A 25,995-nucleotide genomic window follows, 5' to 3' on the forward strand; every position below is an offset into this window, starting at 1 on the left:
TTGAGTTCACTGATTCCTAAAATATTGATGTTCACTCTTGCCTTCTCCTGTTTGAGCACTTCCAATTTACCCTGACTCATGGACCTGACATTCCAGGTTCCTGTGCAATATTGCTCTTTACAGCATGGACTTCACTCCCATCACCGTCATGTCCACAGCTGGGTGTTGTTTTTGCTCTGGCTCTGCCTCTTCATTCTTTCTGAGGTTATTTCTCCTCTCTTCTCCAACAGCGCACCTACCGACCTGGGCAGTTCATCTTTCAGTGCCATATCTTTTTGTCTCATCATCAGCCCACATTAACCCAGATGGTGTAGTACTAGTGTAAAGACAAGGACATCAATAGGACACAACTGAGTTCAGAAAGAGACCCACACTCACACATAGATGGACAACTGGTTCCCAACGAAGTTTCAAAAGCAACTGAGTGGAAGAGAATTCTCAAGCTTCAGTAATTGGTTACCATATGCCAAGAAATAAACTTTAATTCATACCTTATACTATATACAGAAATTAACTCAAAATAGGTCACAGACCTAAGTATAAAGCTTCTAGAAGAAAACACAAGAGATAATCTATGTGACCTTGGTTAGAGGAAGACTTAGTATATATGACACCAAAAGCACAATCCATAAAAGAAAATTTGGTAAATCTGATTTCATCCAATTAAGAACATCTGTACTTTCTAAAATATTGGTAAAAGAATAAAAAGACAAGCCACTGAATGGGGGAAATATTTTCAAATCACATATCTTGATAAAGAACCTTTATCCAGAATATGTAAATAGCACAAAAAACTCAACAGTATGAAAATCAACCTAATTTTTAAAACGAGCCAAAGATCTGAATAAATATTTCATCAAAGAAAATATACAGATGACAAATGAGCACATTAGTCATCTGGGAAATTCAAGTTAAGTTCACTACACACCTATTAGAAGGGCTGACCTTAAACTGACTGACTATACCAAGTATTGGTAAAGATGTAGAAGATGTTTTCGTGCAGAGTTTTCATGCACTTGTGATGCAGACATAAAAATGGCATGAGCACTTTGAAACAGTTTGGCCATTCCTTTAAAACTGAAGTATACGCCCAGGCATTCCATTTCTATTAACAGTTACTACCCAAGAGAAATGAAAGTCTAAATTCATATAATCAGAGACTTAGATGTGAATGTCCATGGCAGCTTCATTTATAATAGTAGCTAGAAGCTGTAATGGAGAAGGAAATGGCAACCCACTCCAGCGTTCTTGCCTGGAGAATCCCATGGACGGAGAAGCCTGGTAGGCTGCAGTCCATGGGGTTGCACAAGTCGGACACGACTGAAGCGACTTGGCAGAAGCTGTAAACAACTCAAATATCCTTCAGTGGGTGAGCAGAAAAACAAATTGTGATATACACAAACAATGCAATAATAGAAAATAGACTATTGACACATATAGCATGGGTTGATCTTAAATACTATGAGTTAAAGAAACAAAAATAGTTCATAGTAAGTGATTTTACTTACAAAAAATTCTAGGAAATGTGAACTACTTTTATTGTCACAGAAAGGTCAGTGGTTGCCTGGGGACACTGGGGTTGGGGAGGTGGGGGACGGTATGAGGAGGAGCTACCCAGGGCCAGAAGGGAGCATCTGCAGGCGACAGACTTGCTCGCTGTCTTGACTGCAGTGACAGATTCACAGTCACACACGTTAAGGCAAAACTTATCAAATTACACACTTAAAATGAGTACAGTTTACAATATGTCATTTTCATTTATTTCAATAAAGCTGTTAAAATGTATTTAACAGGCTTCACACTATACACTCCATACCATGCATGGATATATTAGTGTATGGCTGTGCCAAATAGATTTAATTAGAAATTCTTTATTTCTGTACTTGCTGTTGTGGTATGAGTCACATTTTACAGTATTTTTGAGTTCCTATCATATTCCTAACCCTACACAGTACTGTAAGAGTTACAAGTAGGTATGTATGCCATTTATTCCCTTCATGGATGTCTCTGTACAGTTAAGTAAAATGGAAAACTGAAAAGCACATGAGTTCCTTGTTGCACACACATGACCTAAATGCTACATGCAGACACTGGGTACACCTGACCATGGCTTTCCTTAAGGAGAACACAGTTTTGTGGAGCAAAACGTGAGCAGTCAGAATACAGTGTGATGAGTGACACGGCAGATATGCAGAGGACTGAGAGAAGTATCCAGAGAAGACGATGGCACCCCACTCCGGTACTCTTGCCTGGAAAATCCCATGGATGGAAGAGCCTGGTAGGCTGCAGTCCATGGGGTCGCTAGGAGTCGGACACGACTGAGCGACTTCACTTTCACTTTTCACTTTCATGCATTGGAGAAGGAAATGGCAACCCACTCCAGTGTTCTTGCCTGGAGAATCCCAGGGACGGGGGAGCCTGGTGGGCTGCCGTCTCTGGGGTCGCACAGAGTCGGACACGACTGAAGCGACTTAGCAGCAGCAGCAGCAGAGAGAAGTATTATGGGAGTATGCAGGAGGGAGCTTAAAGGGGGAGAAATTCAAGGAAAACTTTATCTGTGGAGTTAATGGCTGAGATGACTCTCAAATGACATGTTAGGTTATGCCAGGGAATAGGTGGTGATGAAATTATTCACCACAGACAAAGTAACACACTCAAGGACCTCATGGACAGAGCTGTATTCGATTCTTACCCCAGCACATCAGAAGAGCGCCCGTCACAACCTGAACCAGGGCTGCAGCACTGAGTGGGACACACAGGTGGGCATAAATGCCGTGCTGTGCCAGCGCACAGAGGCTGGACGTTAATCTAACGGCACACGTCTCGGAAGCACTGGGAGTAGGAACACATTGTCACTGCAGGAGAAAGAGGGGAGCTGGGCTATCCATCAGAGCATGAGTAAACGTTGGTGGGGGAGAGGGGTGGAGGATGTGCTCGCCAGTAAGATGAACCCAAACAGACCCAAACCAAGCCACGTTATTATTAAAATGTCAAATATTAAAGAAAGACTCTTAAAAGCAGCAAGAGAAAGACAACTAATCACATTCAAGGGAACCCCCACAGTTCAGCTGGTTTTTCAGTATGACCTTTACAGGCCAGAAGGGACTGGTATAATATATGAAAGTACTGAAGGGAAAAGACAAAACCGAGAATACTCTAACCAGCAAGATTATTAGAATTGAAGAAGAAATAATTTCCCAGATAAGCAAAAGCTAAGAAAGTTGGTTCATCACCACTAAACTGGCTTAACAAGGTACTTCATTACAGGGAAAAGAAAAAGCCATAACTAGAAACAAGAAAATTATAAAAGAAAAAAAAATCTCACCAGTAAAGGCAAGCATAAAGGTAATGGCTCAGTGACCTGTAAAGCCAGCAGGCATGCACGCAGTCATCTGACTCCTTGCGACCCCTGGACTGCAGCCCACCAGACTCCTCTATGCATAGAATCTTCCAGGCAAGATACTAGAGTGGGTCGCCATTTCCTCCTCCAGGAGATCTCGCCAACCCAGGGGTCGAACCCACATTTCCTGCATCTCCTGCACTGGCAAGCAGATTCATTACCACTGAGCCACCTGGGAAGCTCCAGTAAAGCTAGCATCAAGGTTAAAAAACAAAAGTAGTGAAAAACATCCATATCTAAAACAATAGTCAAGTGACACACAAAATAAAAAGATATAAAATGTGATGCCAAAAACATAAAGTGTGAGGAAGAAGAGGGTAAGATGCAGTGCTTTTACAAACTGCTCAAATTGATGCAACCATCAACTTAAAATGGACTGCTCTATACCGAGGAGGTTGTTATGCATGAATATCATATTAGCCTCAAACATAAAAACAGTAAAAATACATGAAAACTAAACAGAAGGAAATACAAATATAACATTAAACGAAGTCATCAAATCACAAGGGAGGGGAAGAAATGAAGAAACAAAGAACTACCCAAAAACCTTAAAAACAATTAACAAACTGGTAATAAATAAGTACCCATAAATAATTATTTTAAAACAGATAAATGAACTAAATGCTCTAATCAAAAGGCATACGGTGGCTAAAAGAATTACAAGACCCATTTATACGCTACTCACTAGAGACTTACTTCAGATCTAAAGGCACACACAGACTGAAAGAAAGGAGATGGAAAACAGTATTTCATGCAAACAGAAAAGAAAAGAAGGCTAGAATAGCAAAACACTAATTCAACATATACATGCACCTCGATGTTCACTCAGCATTGTTTACAACAGCCAAGATATGGAAGTAACCCAAGTGTCCACTGACAGAGGAATGGATAAAGGGCATGTAACACACACAATACACACACAGTTACATGCACACAAGGCAGCATTAGTCAGCCATTAAAACCCTGAAATCCTGCCACTTGCAACACATGGACGGATCGAGAGGTATCATGAAACAAGCCAGACAGAGAAACACAAACACCATATGATCTTACTTATATGTGGAAACTAAAAAACAAACCAAAATGAAAGCAGACTCACAGATACAGAGGACAAACAGGTTGAGGGGAGGCAAGTGGGAGGGTGGGTGAAAGATGTAAGGGGGATAAGAGGTACAAACCTCCAGTTATTAAATAAATAAGCCACAGGGACTTAATATACAGCATGGAGAATATGGTCAGTAACACTGTAATAACTCTGTATGACAGATGCTCACCCTAAGCTTATGGTGGGGATCAATGCATAATGTACATAAGCATCAAATCACTGTGCTGAACATCTGAAGCTAATACTGTATGTCAGCTAGGCTAAAAAAAAAAACAACAAATAAAAATTTAAGAAAAAAACTTACCCTTGGGATAAGATTACAAGTCAAGCCAGAGAACAAGTATTGGCCACCATCTCGATCTAACCGAAAAACATTTCTATCACTACCCCAGCCCTCTCCACTGCCCCCTCACCTCTGGCCACCGCTAACCACTCTCGTCTCTACGGATTTTCCTGTTCTGGACGCCCCATGCGAGAGGAGCCACAGACTATGGAGCCTTTTGTGCCTGGCTTACTTCACTCTGCACAGTGTATTCTAGGTTCAAACACACTGGAGTATGTGTCCAATGCTTCACTCCTTTTTCTCTTTTTAAAACAAGTGTAACACAAGGCTGAAGCAAGAATCCGAAACACCTTTCACACGTGACAGAGGATCTGACCTGTCTTTACAGAATGAGAAGACTTGGAGAGGTAGAGCAAAGCTGGGGAGGGTTGTGGGAACAATGTGAGCCAGTGTGGGCTTGGAGATGGGAAAGTGTGCTTGTAAATATCAAATCAATTTTGGTCATCACTGTTTATATGCTACAAATACATTTTGTCCTAATGTGAAGGCAATTTAACTTACTAGTCCAGATGAACTAATGTATATGAATTTTAATACAAACTAAAGTTAAATGAAAGGGAACTATAATCATAGTCCAAGAACAAACCTAAAGTACTAATTTTAAAACAAGTGAACGTTTAAGATCTCCAATAGAGATCCACTCACTCTCTTCCTAGAGAAACTCTCCCAAGATGGGGGGCCTCCAGAGTAGCTCTCAATGTCATGGCCTCATCTGAAAAACTAAACACTTCCCTGGTGCTTTTAGGGCTTCCCAGGTGGCTCAGTTGTAAGGCATCTGCTTGCAATGCAGGAGATGTGGGTTTAATCCCTGGGTTGGGAAGACCCTTTGGAGAAGGAAATATCAACCCAGTCCAATATTCTTGCCTGGAGAACCCCATGGACAGAGGAGCCCACTCGGCTACAGTCCACGGGGTCGCAAAGAGTCAGACACACCAGTGAATGGCTAACACTAGTGCTTTTGCTTCAGCCGTACTTCCTACTCTCCTCTCCTCAGAGGAAAGAACATGTGTTTAAAACCCAGCTCATGAGCAATCCTTCACAACGAAATATTAAACTAAAACCATACACTCAACCCTCTGCTTTGATTACTTGACAAACAAATCTGATTCTTTTCACTTTTCTTTTATTAAAGGAAATGGAAAGGCAGAGTGAATGTGAGAAAAATTTTTTTCTCTGGTTGTGCTGTGTGACATGTGGGATCTCAGTTCCCTGACCAGGGATCAAACCCATGCCCCCTGAATGGAAGTGCAGAGTCTTCACCACTGGACCCCCGGGGAAGCCCCACGTGAGAGAGAGTAACAAGATGAAAACAGCAGGGCCCTTAGGTGTTGGTACCAGACATGGAGGTTCCTAACGCAACTCCCAACTCTCTGGTTTGGTGCACGGTATAGAAAGTGCCTGAGGACTAAAAGGGAAGGACAAGGGAGGGGAGTGAGGGCAGGAGGGAAGGAGTGGGGAGGACAGACGCACACACACGCACGAATGGGTCCTGCTGTCGGAACGGCCCATGTGAGGAGCTGCGGGACGCCACGTGGAGGACAGGGCTGCGGCCGCTGCCCCAGCTCAGGGAGGGCGGTGGGGGCAAGTGTGTGGGTGAGGCTGACGAGCAATGAGAGACAGTCGAAGGACGGCCGGAGAAGGAGAAGGAGAAAAAGTGAGTGGTGCCCAGAAATGAAGAGAGAGGAGATCTGAGAAGAGGGCTTACAAAGCGCCAAGTGCGGCAGAACAATTAAGACAACAGCAAAACCCACACAACTGGGCGACTCGGAAGCCAGAGGTGATCTGAGCAGGAAGAGGTAAGTATTCTAGTTTGAAATTCATTTTCAGCTGACTGAATTCTGGTACAAGAAATGAGTTCGAAACCTCTTCTAACTCCTACTGGGTGGACACTGAAGTCAGGAGTCACATAAAATAATACCCAGGTGAGAGTTTTCAATTTTCTACATAGTGCTGTGTCTGTGTGTGTGTGTGTACCCAGAAAAAGATTTTAAATAACTATACACATTAAACTGGTTCTTGGAAACTCTGAAGAGGGGACTGGGATTAAAAGTGGTGGTCATAAGGAATTTAAGCCTGAGATCTAATTTTTAATATCCTTTATAAGTAGAATTTGCTCATGTACATACTTATTAAAAACTAATTTTAAAATAGAACTTCCTACAAAGGAGGAGATAGCCTGTTCCTCGGTCTCAGAGTTGGCCATGCACACGTGTGCTCTTAAGTATTCTCAGTCAGGGTGGGAGGGTCTTGGTTCTCAATGCAAACTATAACCTTACTGTGGTTTACATTTAAAAAACTACATCTTATATCTTCCAACTGAATAATCCTAACTGAAATTATCTTCATATGAAAAAATATTTTATATCAAATTAAAATTCAAGGGATTTGAATGTATGTCAACAGCCGGCTAAATTCTTTAGAATGTGTGGCCAATACAACCTTCTCTCAGGCAGGAGGGACTCTGAAATAAGAGCAGCATCAGAAGGACGCGACATGTGGACCCCGGGAACGTGAATGCTGAGGAGTGAGCAGTGGTGACTCTCTGAATTCTTTCAGACATTTGACACAGAATGCTCTCTTTTTACTATTAAAAATCCTAACTAGATACACAAATTTATTGTTCAGTTATAAGACCATTAGTAATCAATCAAAAGTTAGTCACACCACTCATTTATTACTCTCTTCGATGTAACAGAATATAATGAAGTCACATAGAATTTTTTGCTAAGAAATTTTCAATACAGGGCTTTAGAGTTACTTTTACATGAAAGTCATAACTAGGAATATATATCATGATTTATACTTTTGAGTTCTCATTTGTCATGTCTAAGGATCATTTCTTTCTGATTCACACTGGAGAGGGAAAGCTTGGGGTAAAGATTAGTAGTACATTCACAAAACCCAAATAAGGACCTCTCCCTCGAAGGACCAGTGTCTAAACATGCTCCCTCCATCAAGGAACAAAAGAGAATAATCCACTTCATCTCCTGCGAGATGATGAGCTAGAGGGGACCCAGATGAGAAATAATACATGGAAACACCAAAAACAGATTCCAGCTGACTTGGAAGAATAAGTCGGGGTTTTTTGTTTTAATAGAGTAAGCATCCATATAAATTTAAATATAAAAATATATATCTGCACTTGGGCCTTGAATAACTTAAAATTTACAGAAAAAATTTTGAGATGAAACCATAACTATAAAAATAATTTCATAATAGAAATTAGTAACAGTATTTCAAAGTCTATTGGTTGTATCTGAGAAAACTTTTCCTGTTAAGAGATTTCAAATAAAGAATAAGGTAAAAACTGTCAATCCCTCAGTTGTTTCTTGATTAAGAATAACAAGGAACATGTCCGCAATCTCACAAAATTTATTCTCAAATTCACGGCTGCCTTTAAAACATTTTATTATAGAAAATCTGGATATCTATAGGTAATTTACTAGATTTGAGCCTCTTCTATTTTCACTTTGTTAGTCAACCATCTCCTCTAATCATCTTGAGAGTTCATTATATCAAAGAGTAAACTGATTACTAAAAATATGGACATCATAGCCTCAAAAACATTGGATTCTTTAAAAACTGCACACTATATATAGGCAACAAAACAACACTTTAGAAATCATATCCCCTGGTATGGCATCACTTTTAAAAGGTTTTAAAGAGTTCGAATAAAAAATCTCAAGCACAGATCCTTCATGTTTCCCATGGACAAAATGCTATTCTTTCTATTAATTTCATTTGGCTAAGAATACATGGCTAAAATGCTCCTCGCAACCTAATGCTTTGTGGTTAAGTGATATACTTCTAAAATCTACTCAGTGGCAATTTTTAAAATTAGTACAAAATCTTCTCTATTTAAAGATAGGAAGCTATTTCAGAGGAATTCTGTAATAAGTTTGTCACATCACACCAGGCATTCAACTCTAAAGCTATATTTTACACTTATGGCGCAGCAATAGCAATTGGCAAATTACACTGTTTAAAAAACATTTTCATTTTTGAAGCAAAAATATCATCAAATGAATTATTTATACAGGATTTAAAATATTTCTAATTTTCAGTTAAAGTTCTCATTACTAAAAATGATTAAAATAAGAGAAAAACTGCACTTATACAGGTAAATGATAATTTCCCTTGTTCCTTGGTTTCTTATTTAACTGAGAATGCTGGTTGAATTCACAGAAGCAAATGAGAGCACCCTAAGGTCAGGACTCCCTTGTGAGAGGCAATGAGAAAGAGCGAAAACTTTCACAGCTTGGAATTCGGTTGTTAAATACATCCTCTATTCTAGTCTTATAAGCTTTTCAGCTAGTAAATCAAAATCCCGTTATACACTAGGATAATATTCATGACAATTCTCTGTATTTTATCTTCTTAAAATCAAAGGCTCAACTCTAAAGGGTTAACAGAGGAGCGACAAAGTAACTCTCTAGTTTGCATTTCCCATAAGACTAAAATAAAGCTTTTTCTTTTAGTCTAGAAATGTGCTTTTTTAATACTGTGAAAAGCCTCTATGAATCTGTTTAACGTATTTATTTCTTTTCATCTATTCAGTGCCACTGGGCATAACATGTAACGCAGTGTGTGTTGATATTTTGCAAAGCACCACATGACTCACTGTACCTAATACACTCCATTAATCCTGTTTGGACAGCTGGGGCCAGGCGTTTGTTAGCTGCATTTTAATTGTCCCATCTTTCTTTTTCTTCTTTTTATTTATCTCTATGGCAAACTACTCAGGAATTTAATGTGTTGATCTTCAAAAAGCACATTTTGCCATTAATTTGTTTTCTTTGTATTAAAATGGTACTCAGCATGTAATTTTATTCCATAAAATCAGTATATGTTACTATTAACAATTAATCTTAAATAACAGTGTGCAGTGAATTTCATACATGATAAAATGGTAGGTTGGCTACATCACAGAAATTGTTGGACTTCCATAATACAAATGACAACAGCTACAAATCAACTTACAAAAATGTATTTTTCGGCATTTTCAAGATGAGCACACCATAAGCAGATGTCAAAACAATAACAAGTCCTATGACGCAACACAAAGGAAATAAGACCTCTTAAGTAAATGAGCTTTGTGTTAGTCTGTGGAAAGGCAGTCCCTTTTACACTTACACTTAGATTTCACTTTTTACTAAAATATGGAATTCTCTGTAAGAATTATGAAGATCACTATGATGCTTATACTTTGTTGGCACAGCCTGCATCCCTGAGAGCTATGAGTTTTAAATAAATAATGGAGGCAACATAAGAGCTAAAACAAAAGCAATTCAAAGTTACTTGCAATTTTTGTCATTAGCTAGTTGTTAAGGTTGAATAATGGGATTTTAAAAAATAATTTGTGAACGCTCAAGTCAAAATCTGAGACTAGAAAATGGAACAGAACTGCCTAGTGGAAACTTTCGTCTGAAACAATATTTAGCCAATAACTGAGAATACAGTCTGCTACAGTGTTTTACAAAAGATATGAACATCAAATGAAGATTTATTCAACTGTTTCAATGACAAAGTGGAAATGTTTTACTTTTAAAAGACGACCAAAATATTCTTGTACATCGAAAAATTAAGAAAACTATATGAATGGCAGGCAAGTAAAAACTAAGGAGCTAAAGTACACCCTTTAAGTCAGTGTGGGTATGTCAGTGCTCTCAAAGCTCTCACTGCTTTCAAGACTATGCCCTGGACATAAAAGCAGCTTAAAGTACGTTTTACAGATTATCAATTTTTTAAACCACATACTAAATTATACGTTTTTAAAAACACTTCATGTAGGAAAAAATTAGTTTAATATTTTCTAGACATTAAACATTGTTTTATTTAAAACAAAAACAAAAACTTCACAGTTCCTCACTAGAGGACTCAAAAGCTTAACCAGTCAGTGAAAAAAAATAAAGTCTACTGTTTGGAAAGGAATATTTCTAAGCATTTGAAAAAAATCAATGATCTTTATTTGATAAAAGTGCTTGTTTTGGTACAGCCCTATATACAAATAAATTATAGAAGTAAAGGTATAAAATAACGTGGGAAGAAATAATTTATTTCAAAGAGTGATCTTTTGGGAAAAGTTTAGAAGTTTAGAAAAGACACTTGAAAAGGTACAGACTTTACGTGAAAAGTTCTCATTTAAACTTACCCAGTGTTCTTGACATCACAGGCAGCGCGGAGCTCAAAACCAAGATTGACACACAATTCCCAATGATCTGTTATGAGAAATCAGGAAGGATATTGGGCAGCCACACAGTACACGCTTAAGTAAAATCCACTCACATACTGGCAAGTTACTGTACGTTCTAGTTACCTACAGTACTTTGCTAACTTCTTAATGATACTATTCAATACAAAAAACAAAGAGAACCAGAAAGGTTTTCTACAGACATTTAAAGTTCTATTGGTAAGTTCTAGAAGGTATTTATGGTACCTGACACAAAGAGAAAATTGCATTTTACATTAATGACAGAGGCTGATTTCAAAAGGATTCACCTAACAGGTTAAAAAAGAATTAATACTTCAATACTTATGACTCTGTTTTTAAAGCCAAGACTACAGCCCAGGATATACAATATCTACTTCTAATGTAAACTAAGAAGTAAAGCCAAAATCCAGAAATCTAAAACACCTAAACTCTAGCAATTCTATTTCAATATACCCTATGCTTATTCTTTCATTAAATAAAAGATGCCAGAAGCACAGATTAGCACTCACGTTTACTTATGCTAAATATCTCAAGAAGCTATAACATTTTAAATAGACAGAAAAAGATATGTAAAAATAACACCTTCCCTTTAGAATATGCTGAAAATAAGGAAAATCTCATAAAAAAAAAAAAAGAAGCCAGCCGCTCCTGTGATTCTTCATTGTCAGCCTGTGGGAATATTTTACAAATGCAGTCTCTATATAAGATAACAGCCTTTGTTACTCAGAAGCCGATGACATATTGTAGAAAGTCAAATTAGCCTCAGACTACAAAATGTTTCTGAATAGAACTCTTCCGTCTTGCTTTAATTATTCAAATTTGAAATACTTTGTCTCTACTACTTGTAGCAACTAAGTTCTTCAGATTTCAAACAAGCTCCCTGAAGTACAGTCAGCACAATCAAAGTTACTCATTAGCAATACGTTTTCTTTGCAGGAAAAAAGGGTCCTTTCAGGAGCCTTCTATAGCTGGTTAACAAGCTCTGCGGTTCTCCGCATTTACAAGTGAATGGACACCATCCAAATTAAACAGAGCACATCCTTTTCCCACTCATTCCGCATTTTGAAAATCTTCCAGTGTGTGTTTACGCAACTCACAAACAAATACCTAGAACCGCAAGGAACCATTCAGGGCGACCACTAAATAAAACAGTCCACTTGTCCTGGAAGGCAAAGAGGGGCACAGCCACCTAAGACTTAAAAGGACCTTACCTTTGTCATGGTTGTGTCGTCCTTCTTGGGAATGAAATTTCCAAAAACTCGGAGGCTGTAGAAACCGACGACAGAGGACACCATGAGATAGCTGTGAGAATCAAGGAAAAAACTCTCCGAAGAATGTTTCCTCAAGTCCTCAACAGGCCCAGAGGAAAACAGAACAAAATGCCACTCAGAGTGCTTGAGGAAGACTGACTTGTGTTTCTTGCAGGAAAGTGTCTTAGTAAATTACCACTGTCCCAGAAAACTTGTTAACAGACAGAACTTCAGTTAAAGAAAGGATACAAAATCAAAATGATTTCAAGTGCAGCTCCCACAAAACCAAAAGCAGAAAGAGAAGCATTTCCTATTCCAGGCCCCTGGGGGGGAAAAAAACACTTTTCAGAATTCAGTGACACTATTACATTTGGTTTCCCTAAAATTGCTGTTTCATAAATATAGGACAGTTGAAATTAGAAATGTTTAATACCCTGGAATAACATCTAGGCTTTCAAAGGAGAATAAAACACGGGATGAGGCTGAACTCACCAGCGAAACCAGCCACATGGTAACACTCAACAAGCTCAAACATTTCTGTTTCGTCTCAGATACAATTTAAGTCACTTATCAAATGACATGATGTGTGTGTGTGCGCGTGCGTGCGTGCGTGTCTGTGCACGCACGTTTAATGGTGTCCAACTCTTTGTGACCCCATGGAATTTCCTAGATGAGAATACATCTGGAGTGGACTGCCATTTCCTCCTCCCGGGGATCCTGCTGAACCAGGGATTCAACCCGCGTCTCCTGAGTCTCCTGCACTGGCACGTAGATTCTTTATCTGCGTTTATCGTTAAACCCTAAAATACTCTTGGGAAAAAAAATCTTTAAATATAATAGTACAGTAAGAATAGAACATTAATTGTCTGAACCCAGAGGCAACATATAAAAAGTATACAACTAAAGTCCGTCAGGAGTAAGCTGAGGACAGAAGACAGGGAATGCTCGCATCCCGTTACTGCTCGTCAAAGTTTCATCCCCTAAGGAGTTCAGGGATTTAATCAACACAGATCTTTCAAATGCAATGCTGCACCTTGTTTCCTAAACATTATATCTATTCTCAAAACCTACTTTTATCTGGAACTTAACAAAACAAGCAAGAAAAGCAGTATTTATTAAAAGGCCAGAAAGGCAAAAACTCATTTCCTACTGAAGTAGGGACAATTTTTTCTAAGCTTACTAATTAAAGCAACTCTCTGAATACGAACTATTATTCTGGTATCAGCTTCAATGACACGTAACAGATACACCAGGATAATTAGGAATATAAAGTCAGCCTAATGAAAAAAACAAAAAACAATAAATAACATTATACATATTATTTATACAACCTAATTTGTATAGGCATACAGAAGTTAGAATACTCATTGAAATTTCATATATAAATAAGGTAAGGGACAAAGAATTTGTCAATTTTTGTCAATCTTTTGAAGAAAAATAAATAATGCTAATAGAAATCTTATTAACTCAGATGGAAAACACCTTGGAAACATTCTCTGTCTCAAGAGAAGGCCTACGGGCAGGAGTAAGACGCTCGGATTTTATTACACAATCATAAACAGAGCCCACCACGTGTCTGTCCCTGCCCACCACGCGGGAAGGGAACGGTACACAAGTGTGTGGCGGGGCTTGGGCCTTACCCAGTGTACACTACATGCAACTGGGTTAAAAAGCGGACAGAGGTCAGCACGGTGGGGACTCCCTGCTCCGTCACCGGACCTGTGTCTAAACAGTGACGAGGACGAGGCTGTGGGTGGAAGAGGGCTGCTCCCTGTTGCTGTCGGTTAGTGGATCAGGAACCTGGAGCAAGCTGGGAGGCTCCAGCGGTGAGAGGTGACCAGGTGCTGAAGGCACTGGGGCAGGGAGTTAAACTGAAAATACTGCCCAAAGAATTCGCTTCTGTATCCTGGACTGAAGGAAAGGAATTAAGATAAATACTGGCTTTCTTCTGTGAGACAAAAAGTGGATCATGTGGTGCAGAGAGAAGAGGCGTGTAGGGAAGCAAAGTCTGCTACCGCAAAAGGCATCTCTCTGGCATGAGGGTCAGTCACTTCAGGCTGATTGTTTTTAAGAAACAGAAGACAGCCAGCCTTCCACTTTAGCCCGCCTCCGCTTCACCCCGTAACTGCCTGGAAGAGTGTGGACAGAGGCCCTGGTCCACGACGAGCACTGTCGCCAGGCCCTCCAGGGTCAGGGCTGCATGTGGTCCCGGGAACCTGGCAGGACCTAGAGACCAAAGTCTGTTCTGGGTCCCAACTGTTTACCAAACGGCTGCTTCTCCATCTCCAGGAGAACTGCCTTTATTCCCCGCAAAGCACAAGCCCTACCCTCTTCTTCTCTAAGATGCAATATAAGACTCAGTTACCCAGCTTGTCCTGGGGTCTCGTTATTCTTACAGCGCTCCCTTATACACATAATTGAAAGTTTTCTTCTGTTAATCTGTCTCATTTCAATTTAATTCTTAGACCAGACAGAAGATCCTAGAAAGAGTTAAGGAAATTTTTTTTCCCCCCCAAAGAATGAAAAGTCTGGAAAAGTTTTGAAGTCATTTCTACGGGGAAATGGCAAAGGTGCTAACTTCAAAAAGGTTAATAAAATGTCAAAACGTAAAGGCTACTTTAAGTATCCAAAGGTTAATAAAGACACCTAGAAAAAGAAAGGCTTATATGAGTATTTAGTGGAAATTACTTTCCATATGGAAAATATATATAAATAGACTAACTTCTGGAATTTAATAAAATCATTAATTTTTTTAAAAGAGAAAAAATTAATAAGTCAATTTGTGAAAAGAAGTACATCTGACTCCCTCCAACAACTGAACATTTTGATTCAAGTTCACACAATGTCTAACTCTTCTGAAGCATGAGTCCTTACAACCATATTTGGATCTTTTGCAAACTTCAGTCGCTCAGTCGTGTCCGACTCTTTGCGACCCCATGGACTGCAGCACGCGAGGCTTCCCTGTCCATTGCCGACTCCCAGCGCTTACTCAAACTCTTGTCCATAGACTCGACGATGCCATCCAATCATCTCAACATAAACTCTTTATATTTCACTATTTCACAGAATATACATTTTCTTAAAGGATCACAAATATGAATTTCAGTAAAACAAAGATAAACTCTAATACAAAGTATAAAAGGAAACTCTGACACTTGATACAAGGCCCAGACAATCTAAAATAAGAAATTAGAAACAAAAAACATAGTTTATAAACACTGTTTACGAAAGCTCTTGCATAAAGAAGTTCACACAGCTTGAAGTATATACATACATAAAGGTGGACACTTCCATCTACCTATCTGAAGCGCTCGGGGCAGACACAGAAGACTTTAGCAAGAGAAAGACACAGAAGACTTTAGCAACAGAAAGAAAGCAGCAAGCGTTTTACTTTACCCTTGTTCCCTTTGGCATTGCTGTTTCATCAACCAACAGGCAAAGAATATTACAAGCCACCAAGAGGACAGAGATGGACTGCAACAGAAAAAGTAAACCATCAGTTCTGAATTTCAAAGACATTTTGCCAATATACATATATTAAAATCTCAGTAACCAACCAAATGTATGCTTTAGAATAGAGGAAAAGCAGTAAAGACCAAAATTCTACATATAAACCTGAAATAATGAGACCATAAAAATTTCAGAATAAATTCTCAAAAATTCTGCAAAGTACTGTAATCTCAAAGCTTAAGACAAAAGCTAGTAACATAGGTCCGTTTATTAACCAATTTCACCAACTAGAAACCCCCAACTGCACATACTTAACAGATGGTTAAAATGTTATCAGAACTAATGCAATAATTTTCATACCCTATCACAGAGTTTGAGCCGGGTATCAGCAACACCATGTCTCTTCTTAATTTTCAATTGAAACAAAAGAATGAATTTCCTGCTTTTGTGAGGAAACAGATAATCTTGAGAACTTTTTAAAAATTCCCCTTAATTTTAATTCTTGCTCTACTGAATTTTTACCAAAAAAAAAAGCATACATGGATTTTAAGCCTGTTGACAGAAAACCAGTTTACCTGAAAACATTTAGCTAAGGGAATTGCCATACACAAATGCTAAAGTAAATAGAAAATAATTTGCTTTATTTAACAGCAAATAAATCCTTACTGTCTCAATGAGGAGAAGAACCATAACAGCAGGATACACCAAGTTTCTTTCCCATGCTGAAGCCTTTTTGCGCCTCTCTATTAGAAGGAAAAACAAAATATAATGAATGTTTCAGCAATTTCTAAAAATTCTCTCCAGATTTACATTTTCATTCCCTACTGCTACAACCAGTATGTATTATTTTTACATAAATATTTTCCTAAAGCCATAAATTGTTTTTAATTTTCCTACACAAACTAATTTTAAAATCAGTTTGCTACATTAAATACAGCTCAATCCTATGATGCTCAAATCTTAACACTGCTAAGTGAAGTGAAAGTTGCTCAGTCATGTCTGACTCTTTACAACTCCATGGACTGTAGCCTGCCAGGCTCCTCTGTCCATGGAATTCTCCAGGCCAGAATACCAGAGTGGGTTACCGTTCCCTTCTCTAGAGGGATCTTCCCAACCCAGGGATCAAACCCAGGTTTCCCACATGGCAGGCAGATTCTTTACTGTCTGAGCCACCAGGGAATGCTGCAAAGACATTTCAATTATTAATGAAATATATTGTGGATATACAGCTTACTCCTGAAAATACAGTTATCTCTGTATTTTTTTTAATTTACATATTTACATTCTGATAGTTTGACACACTGGCAGAAATCTGGAGTACCGGGTAACATGGGTAAGAATCCCCTCTAATCCCGAACCTGAAGATAAACACTCCCGGTTTTCTACAGGCTGGAAGCAAAACTCTACTTCTAGTACCTACATCTACTTTGTCTCACCCCAATCCTTATGCCACAACTGGAAAAGCTGGATCACATTTAATTTTTTAAAAAGCAGTGTGTGTGAAGATATCAGAGAGCTGCCATGATGACGGAAGCTGAGGGCCATTCTCTGCCAGGTGAGCTGACGGGGCCTCAGTGTGCACCATGCTCCCGCACACAGCGCTTTCCAAACAGACCCACAAGGCTGGGGAATAACACAGATGCTGAGGCAGAAGAGAACGATGCTGGAGCAAAGCTTCCAGCACGCTCAACAGAGCCAGCGAGACACAAGCAGGGCTTGGAGCTACCAAGGCAGCCAGAATTTGAGAGACTGTGCTCACAGGGAAAGGAGAGAGCAAAAACACTCAGCTGCTTTCCCCTTCAAGGCATCAGTGGCTCAGAGGCTCAGAAGAGGAACCAAAGGGGGCAGAAGGAGGCAGAGAAGCTGAGCACTGCTTCTGTCAGGCTTACACTGCATGAAGAAGATGGGGTCAGAGTCAACAACAGAGCAAGCAGGCTTTTAGCTGGACCAAAGACAAGCTGTACCCAAGGAGGAAGGACAAATCGGAAACAGACGAGCCCTCACGAAGACCGAAACCCAGTCTCAAATGACTTTAAGCCCAGACAGACTAGACTGACCTGTCCGTACTCTAACTGCCCCTACTCTAACTCTAACCAGAAGTGAAAGTAAATCCTCTCAATGAGAACAAAGCATCATGCAGAGTCGTACAGTTTTGTATGAGAAATGTTACCAGGAGGTAGGACAGAGAAAAAGAAGACAACAGAAGCAGACTTTCAGCAGATCCTGATACGGGACATAAAAGAAAACAACTTTACAGCAACTATTAATAACTGATATGCTTAGTATAAGCAACAAAATGGAAAATGTCACAACTTGAATCAAGAAAAATAACCAAATGGAAATTCTAGAGCTGAGAAACACTGTGACTGAAGTTCAGGGTCAACAGATAGTTCTGACAACAGTTGTATCGTGGCTGAAAAGAGTGAAATGGAAGACAGATCAGTAGAAAACATCAGACCAAAGCACATAAATTAAAAAGGAGAGAAAACAGAAAAATTTAAGGGTGAAAACGTCCAGCATATTGTAACTGAAGTCTGAGGATATAAAAGAAAAGGAACAGCTGCAGTATCTGATGAGACAATGACCAACTGCCCAAGGGGATGGAAGACATTAAGCCACATACTCGTGAAATGCCCCAGATCTCAAGAAGGACAAATACAAAGAAAAGAAGGAACTGAAAGATAAGAATCACAGAAGATTACTTATCAGAAATAATACAAGTGAAAGACAGTGGAGTGATATATTTGAGCATCATCACCTATGAAAACTCATTTTGTACACATACAAAACAGCTACTAAAAAAGTGAATAAATCCATGTTCATCCTTCCTCCAAACTAAAAGACATTCTTTATTAATGGTTCTAGGCAGACTGAAAGCTTGTAACACAGAGATTTCATAATTTTTACAAGTATTACAGACTGCAGTAAAGTCTTTAATAAGAAACGAAGTCCAATACATAAGTCGAGGAAAAAAGGAAAAAAATGTACAATACCTAATTTTTTCTTCAGAATCTTTACATTTTCAAGTTCTTGCTCCAACTCTGTTACATTATATTCCACTGATGAAGGCAGTCCTAGTGAAAGCAAGCACATTTTAGAAGTGGAACGGCAGAAAAAAAAAAAAAAAGAAGTGGAACGGCAGAGCCCAGAACAGGCAGCCTTCATAGTTAATGAAAATACAAAAAACACACTGCCAATCCTGATTACTGATAATGAAAACAAAGGCTGCTGTGATTCACAGAAACATACATCCACTTCTGTACCCCGAAAAACTTCCAAGTGCTTGCTGATTAAACACTACATGATTCCTAGAAAAAGTTTTCTCTGGTAAAATTCTTATTTGATCTATTATTAATTTTTTAATTAATTACAAAAGTATCACGTGCTTGTAATAAAAAGTGAAAGATCAAAATTGCCTCCTCCTCATCCCACCTCCCGAACGGGACAATTTGCCAGCAGCTTGGGTGAGGCTTTCTCCATCTGCAAGTACATACTCACAGATACATATTTCATCATATTCACAGTCTTCACTATGTTTGTTATAAGAATAGGGAAAATCAGACATTATTTCACCACGTGCTTTCCTAGTTAATGATATGTCCATGCTGACAAACAGCCCCAACTTAACAGCCGAATAAATATTTGGGTATGGACATACGTCAATTTTATCCAGAATTATTCTATTTATGAATATTCAGGTTTTCCTCAATTTTTTTGCCACTATGAACATTCTTCTAGGCACATACAGCACATTCTGGTTTTATTATTTCTGTAGGACAGATTCTCAAAATTTAGACTGCAGAGTCAAACAATATGAGCATTTACAGTTTTAAAAGATATTTAAAGGTTACTTCCCCCTCAAATGTTGTGATTTATATTTCTAGCAACACTTCATCATAACACATCTGATATCAAATGATTTCGCCCAACTGTAGGCTAACGTAAGTGTGCTAAGCACAGTGCTCTGAGCACCTGTTTGAGGTAGGCCAGGCTAAACTGTGTTTGGTAGGTTAGGTATTTTCAACTTATGATGGTTTATCAGGAGGTAACCCATCTTAAGTTAAGAAGATCTGTGTTTTCCAGTCTTCCCAGCAGTGGATATTGTAACTCCTGAAGTTATGCCGATATGAAGGGTAAATGACATTTCCCGTTGTTACTTTAACACGCATGCCCTATTTATATTTTCTGCTGTTTCTCCAATAATTCCATGCGTGTGTGCTCAGGCACCTAGTCATGTCCAACTCTTTGCAACCTTATGGACTGCAGTCCGCCAGGCTTCTCTGTCCATGGGATTATCCCTCCAAGAATACTGGAGTAGGTTGCCATTTCCTTCTCCAGGGGATCTTCCCAATCCAGGTATTGCACCCACATCTCCTGCGTTGGCAGGTAGATTGTTTATCACTGAGACACTCAGGAAGCTCATTTCTATTTTATTTACTAAATTCTGAAATGAGCAAACTAACAACCCCCCACTACAACTGTACTTTGATTGATTAGCTTTTTCTCAATTTTTAAGATATTTTCATTATGTGTTTGTATTTGGTAAGATTTTGGGGCTCCTATAAAACTGTAGCATGTCCCTCATAAATCCCACCTTTTATCATTACATCATGACCCCCACTGTCTTTAATGCTTTTTTTTATATTCATCTCCACCCTTCAGACATCATATTGATAATTCTGATTAGATCAATATTCAATGTCTACATTATTACAATACAAATTTTATCCACTGCTTACCCATGTAATATACTACCATTAGCTTTCCTTTCTTCCATAACATTCTTTTTTACTCCCAGAATTAATCTTTTTTTTCCATTTGCTTAGCTTTTTATGCACTTACCACTAATTAAAAGCTAAACTTTCCTCCCAAATGTCTTTATTTCCTCCAGTAGCTTGCAAAGAAAAGATGAATGGGAGGTAATTTTTTTGAAACTATCCAAGTCAATATTAAAATTTGGTTAAACATAGATTACTTTTCATTTAAAAAATATAAATGAGGAATGACAAGGCGTGTGACTTACAGAGACTTAAATTCTCATCTTCTGTAGACGTCAAGTAATAGTTAATGCAGGAAAATCAAGAAATCGCAAGGGAGCCTCTCCCTTTAGTGTTTACAGATTTATTATTATTCATTAGCCAGGTCAAAACTACTTCTCCACCAGAACTGTGATGCCATTGCTCCACCGTCTGCCAGCTCCCAGTGATGGCGCTGAGCGGTGTGAAGCTCTTCTTCCTGCTGGGCCTGAGTGTGAACCGCTTCTCATTTCCCCCCTTGTCCAGGCGTCGGGAGTCACTCTTGTGCCCCAGCCTGGGCCCTGGGTGAGCACTTTCAATCCCCGAGCTCCTGTCCTCTAGGACTGGGACATCTGCTTGATTTTGTCATCCCATCCATCTCATTTTCTCTGCTCTCCCCATTTGGAATTCCTATTAGTTAGATGTTAGATGTCCTGAACTGGTTCTCTAATATTCGAACTCCACCTTATTTTTGCCTATTTTGACCTATCTTCTTTATCTTCCAATCCTGTAGACATATTACCATTTCTAAATTTCGCCAGCTATTCCGTTTTTACGGAACCTTGGCCCTTCTCATGGACGCGGTCCCAGCCTCTCCCGGAACACTAATGACAGATGTACCTGTACGCGCTCTTCTCCTGTGCGTGCTCTGCTCTCCCCCAGCACCCTTTACTGCGTGTTTGTCTTGGTTCCTACTTTCCTGGGAGAAGTCTTCCTCTTAAGTCTGGTGAGTCTGAGCTGTCGGTTCATACTTAAGAAGGAAGCACTAAAATGATAATTTGATTTGAAACTCTACAATTGCAACAAGACTTCCTGTTGGGTGTTCCAGCGGGTTCTTCATGGGCACCCAACTGTTAGGAGCCTGGAAGGCTCTCCTGGACGGATGGAGTCCCCAGAGAAGACTCCTCTGATCTCCTTCTCAGGGTTTTAGAGCTCAGCTGTCCCAGCAAAGAGAGCCAGGGGCCCAGGCATTTAGTCTGTGAGAACTCATCGATCCACCACTCCCTGGCCCAGGCCCAGGCCACAGGCTTCCTTTCTCTGGAAAAGAACGCCCCCTACTGCTGGGGTGGGGAAGAGGCAGTGGTCTGAGACCCTGGAGACAGGGACGAGATGGGGGACCAAACTCGTTCATGAGCAGGCTTCTCAGCCAGTCCTCCTGGTCTTAACTCGTCCCATTCAGCCCCACTTTGGCAGGTGTCTGCTGCTGCCACTTCGTGGACTTTCAGGGGTTGGGGTATTAATCAAGGACAGATGGTGTAGGATTCAGCTTCCTTGGGTCTGCTGAATTAGTTACTTCTAAAATTCTCTCAGGTCTACTAAATTTCAAAACATTTGTGCGGCCTTCTCTGCTCAAGTTCTCCTTCTTTTAGGTCTGTGCTTGTCTGAAAACTCACCTCAAAAATAAGGAGATAGTTTCATGTAACTGTAAGTTTGCACAGTGAGAGGGCTGCAAGGCGGGTGTTCTAGCAGCATATCAGTGACACCCAGGCCCTGAGCCCCGCTGCCCACAAGCTGGCTTGTGACTGAGACTGATGCCCTCCCCCCTTTCACGTGATTTCGTGATTCCTGTTTATTTTACTTTGCTTATCATTTCTTCTTTCCCCACCAAGTGGAATTTCTGTTTATTCTTTTCCCTCATGTTAATTTGACACTTCAGTGGTTACTTTCTCATTCTGAGCACACAGACTTAAGATTTATATTTGTTTCAACATAAAACCCTAGAGGGAAACCTTACTAGGTAACTGATCCCCCACCAAGGTGAAATTTCACAATGCTTTCTAGAAACCATTCTCTCACTGCTTTCCACCCACCCCTCCTAAACCATGGTTTGTGTTGAGGTGGTTTTAAAAATACTTAGTTTAAGATTATTACTACATTCTTCCATTGGTATGGAGCTACCATATCCTTAATGACTAGAAAAGTACCTAGTCAGTAAATATACTACTCTAAAATGAATAAATAAATGAATGCCTTTTTCTGTCCTAATAGGTACATGACATCTTTAGAAATGCATGAATTTTTAATTGCTATTTTCCCTGCACCCTTAAGACTCCAGAGTACTCAATAATCCTTAACAGGTGCTCCATGGGAAGTTTAATTCTTCTCTAATTCTTCTCTCTCTCTCCTTTGTAAGTGACTCTTCTATGTGAAAGCCAGTAAACCTTTTATTATCATTACCATTGTTCTTAGAATTCACGAATCTAATAGGATAACTGGATCTTTTCGATTTCTTGCTAATAATCTTACCTAGGACTCTGTGACCTTTTTAATGTACACCCAACTCTTTCCTCAGCTCGCTGACTATTTCTTCTGTTATTTATTTGCTTTTCCCCTGGTTGTTCTCTTCCTCCCCCTGGATATTACTTAGATGAGGTATATTAGCCCTGTAGTCCATGTCTGTTATTTTATTACTGATCTCCTTCTCTCTGTACTTTCCCTTCTCTCACTTGATTCCACCAGATGACTGATTCAGTTTTCAGAAGGACTGTATCATTTTCCACTGCTGCTGTAACAAACTACCATAAACTCAGTGACTTAAAGCAGCACAGATGTCTTGCCTTCCATTCCGGAGGTCAGGAGTCTAACCTGGAGACGGGGCAGGACTGCGCCCTCTGCAGACTCCAGAGAGAACCGGCTTCTGGAGACCGCTGGCACTCCTGGGCTCGGGGGCCTTACCTCGGGCCACTCCACCCTCTACTTCTGTGTCACGGCCCCTTCTGTGGCTGCCTGCCTCGTCGCTCATTCCTCACGCTGCTGTGATGACACGGTGCCTGCCCACCAGACCACCCAAGATAATCGCAACCCCCTCATTGAAGCAGTGCACAAGCCCTGTCCCCATGTAAGGAGACGCGCGCACAGGCTCGGGAGGGGAGGACCTGGACGCTTCCGCGAGACCCTGTTCTGTCTATCACAAGGACTACCTCATCTCTCGTCTACTAAATTTTAAAACTTGTCCCCACGTTCTAGGCAGTTTTTTTCTGCTCTAGTCATATCTCTTTGATAAACTGTACTGCTCTGGGGGGCTGAGTACGAATTCTCCTTCGTCTCTCCCAACAGCTGACTTCAATCAGAAGCACGGTCTCTAGATGCTCACCTTGGCCCTCACGCTTAGCCCTGAGCACACACCACGCCCAGATCTGCTGCTCCTGCTCCCTCATCCCTCTCCGGGCAGACCAGCCCTCAACCAGTGACAGACATCTGCAGGGCCAGTAACTGGAGCTCTTGGAGACTAGGGATAAACCGGCCAAAATACCAACTCGGGAGGAAGAAGACTCAGTGCTCTGGTGTCTCTCAGGCTACAAACAGTACTCCTTTCTTAAAGGCAGAGACTCAGGAGAGGGTTCAGGCCAACGGCACAAGGCACACGGCGCACTAAGCCCTCCTGTGGAACCAGAAAGCTCCCGTCTCACCTGGGTTTCTAGCAAAGTAAGGACCGTCCCCGCTGCACTTCCGTTCTCACCACTGCCCATCACTAAAGAGACAGAAATCCAATCTTCTTCCCTTGGCAGAACCTGAGCTCTTGAAAGCACTAAAACGTTATACACTATTTCCAGAACTAATGAGTTTTTTGCTTCCCAGTATACAGTTGATTAGAGACTGGGGAGAAAGAGAGAGAGAGGTACTCAGGTAGTGTGCCCCAAACCACTGCACTGCTACTGCAAACCCAGAGCTTCTGGCAACCAAAGCGAAAGACAGACACTTAGGTTACAGAGTTGGTGGGTACTTCTGTATAACAGAGATTTACAGACGGCACAGCATTATAAGATTTTCAAGTATCTTTGAATTTAATAGTCTTAGAGGTAAAGAACATTTTACTTTTCATTCCATTTCTTTATAAGTTATATGGTATGCATCTGTAGCTAATGCTCACTTAACTTCTACACCTAATAAATTACAAACACAATCCCAAACTATGTTTCATCCCCTATGCTTGTAAAGAAAAGCATAATCCCAGTAACCAGTTCACTGCTAGAAATAATAACCTGATAATTATTCAGAATTTTGAAAGGGAATCAGAGTAGATAGTATTCCTGCTGTTAACGTAAAATTAAAAGACATAAATGCCTACTTTGTGGGTGTGATATCTAAGAAGCTCAGTACAGATGTCCAGGCCAATCAAAGTTTTCAAAGGAAAATAACTAAAGTGATGTTTCCGTAACACTGCTTTTATTTTTTTTGATGACACAATGCTAGACACACAATAGGTAGTTAATAAACACTGAGTGACCTGCACACTAAAATCAAGAATACATACTTATTGTCCTTAAAAGAAATTATGGTTTCACTAAATGACTAGATTTTCATCTGGAATAATACAAGTTTCAAAGACATCACCGCCTTTTACCGTATATCTCATTACCTACGTGAGAAAAGTAAGCTTGTTTGGGCAGAATATTCCAGTATAAAAGGAAATGATGGCTCTTGTAAGGAGCCGCGACACACCACAAACAAGTACTGGAATGTTATACAAACTTAAGTTATACCAACAAAATCACCAAAATATCCTAAAGAACTGTGTTATCATTACTTTATTTCAAAATGAATCTAAAATGTTCAATGTCAGCATTGTCTAGTCAATAAGTCAAATTGGTAGACAAAACCTGTTTGGACTAGTCATGAAAAATAAAAAGGGATTCTCCAAGAAAACCACAAAGCAGCTCATTTAAGGTCAATTTAACGGTATTATTCTGTTTTCCTTCCAGCCTCAACATAAGACTTCACTACCTCAAAGGGAATTGTAAGAGCATCTATTTGCACTCCCCCTAGGTGATTGGCAGTTCACCACCAATTAGTTCAAAATTACACTGTTACTAGCATGCAATAAAAACAACACCTTTCATCTTTCTCACACAGGTAAGAATCCCTTCAGAGCCAATAACTTTGATCAAATGAGTATTTTTGATCCTGCCCCACCCGTCTCTTTGGATTCAGGAAAACTAATAGCTGAAGGCAACTTTTCCCAGCTTTATTCTTAAGCTGAAAAACTAGTGTGGCATTGAAAATATTTTCCTCCCAAGATAACAGAATTTCCCAAAGTCCTGCATTTCAACAATTAAGCTGTCCTCACACCTTTTCTTAATATGTAAGAGAGCCCTAACTGCCACATATTCATATATTAAAGGACAGACACTATTTACTGTACGATATATAACACTGCATTTCTAAAAACCAATATAAATCTCCAAATGATTATGTAAATAATTCAAAGAATATGAAGCAA

At 39.8% G+C, this 25,995-nt stretch overlaps 1 protein-coding gene across 8 annotated transcripts in view; it reads right to left on the reverse strand.

Moving 5' to 3' along the window:
- LMBR1 (limb development membrane protein 1) overlaps positions 1–25,995 on the reverse strand; it is a 132,922-nt gene that overhangs the window by 17,912 nt on the left and 89,015 nt on the right. For all 8 annotated transcript variants that reach the window (XM_024990682.2, XM_059885581.1, XM_059885582.1 and 5 more), the window contains 6 exons: positions 18,753–18,833; positions 16,426–16,502; positions 15,706–15,783; positions 12,559–12,632; positions 12,271–12,361; positions 11,000–11,066 (listed from right to left, as the gene is read on the reverse strand). In XM_024990682.2, coding sequence (XP_024846450.1) covers positions 11,000–11,066; positions 12,271–12,361; positions 12,559–12,632; positions 15,706–15,783; positions 16,426–16,502; positions 18,753–18,833 — 468 coding nt within the window. The remainder of the gene's footprint in view (positions 1–10,999; positions 11,067–12,270; positions 12,362–12,558; positions 12,633–15,705; positions 15,784–16,425; positions 16,503–18,752; positions 18,834–25,995) is intronic.

The sequence above is a fragment of the Bos taurus genome, chromosome 4 (assembly GCF_002263795.3).
Source record: "Bos taurus isolate L1 Dominette 01449 registration number 42190680 breed Hereford chromosome 4, ARS-UCD2.0, whole genome shotgun sequence".
NCBI classification, from domain to species: domain Eukaryota; kingdom Metazoa; phylum Chordata; class Mammalia; order Artiodactyla; family Bovidae; genus Bos; species Bos taurus.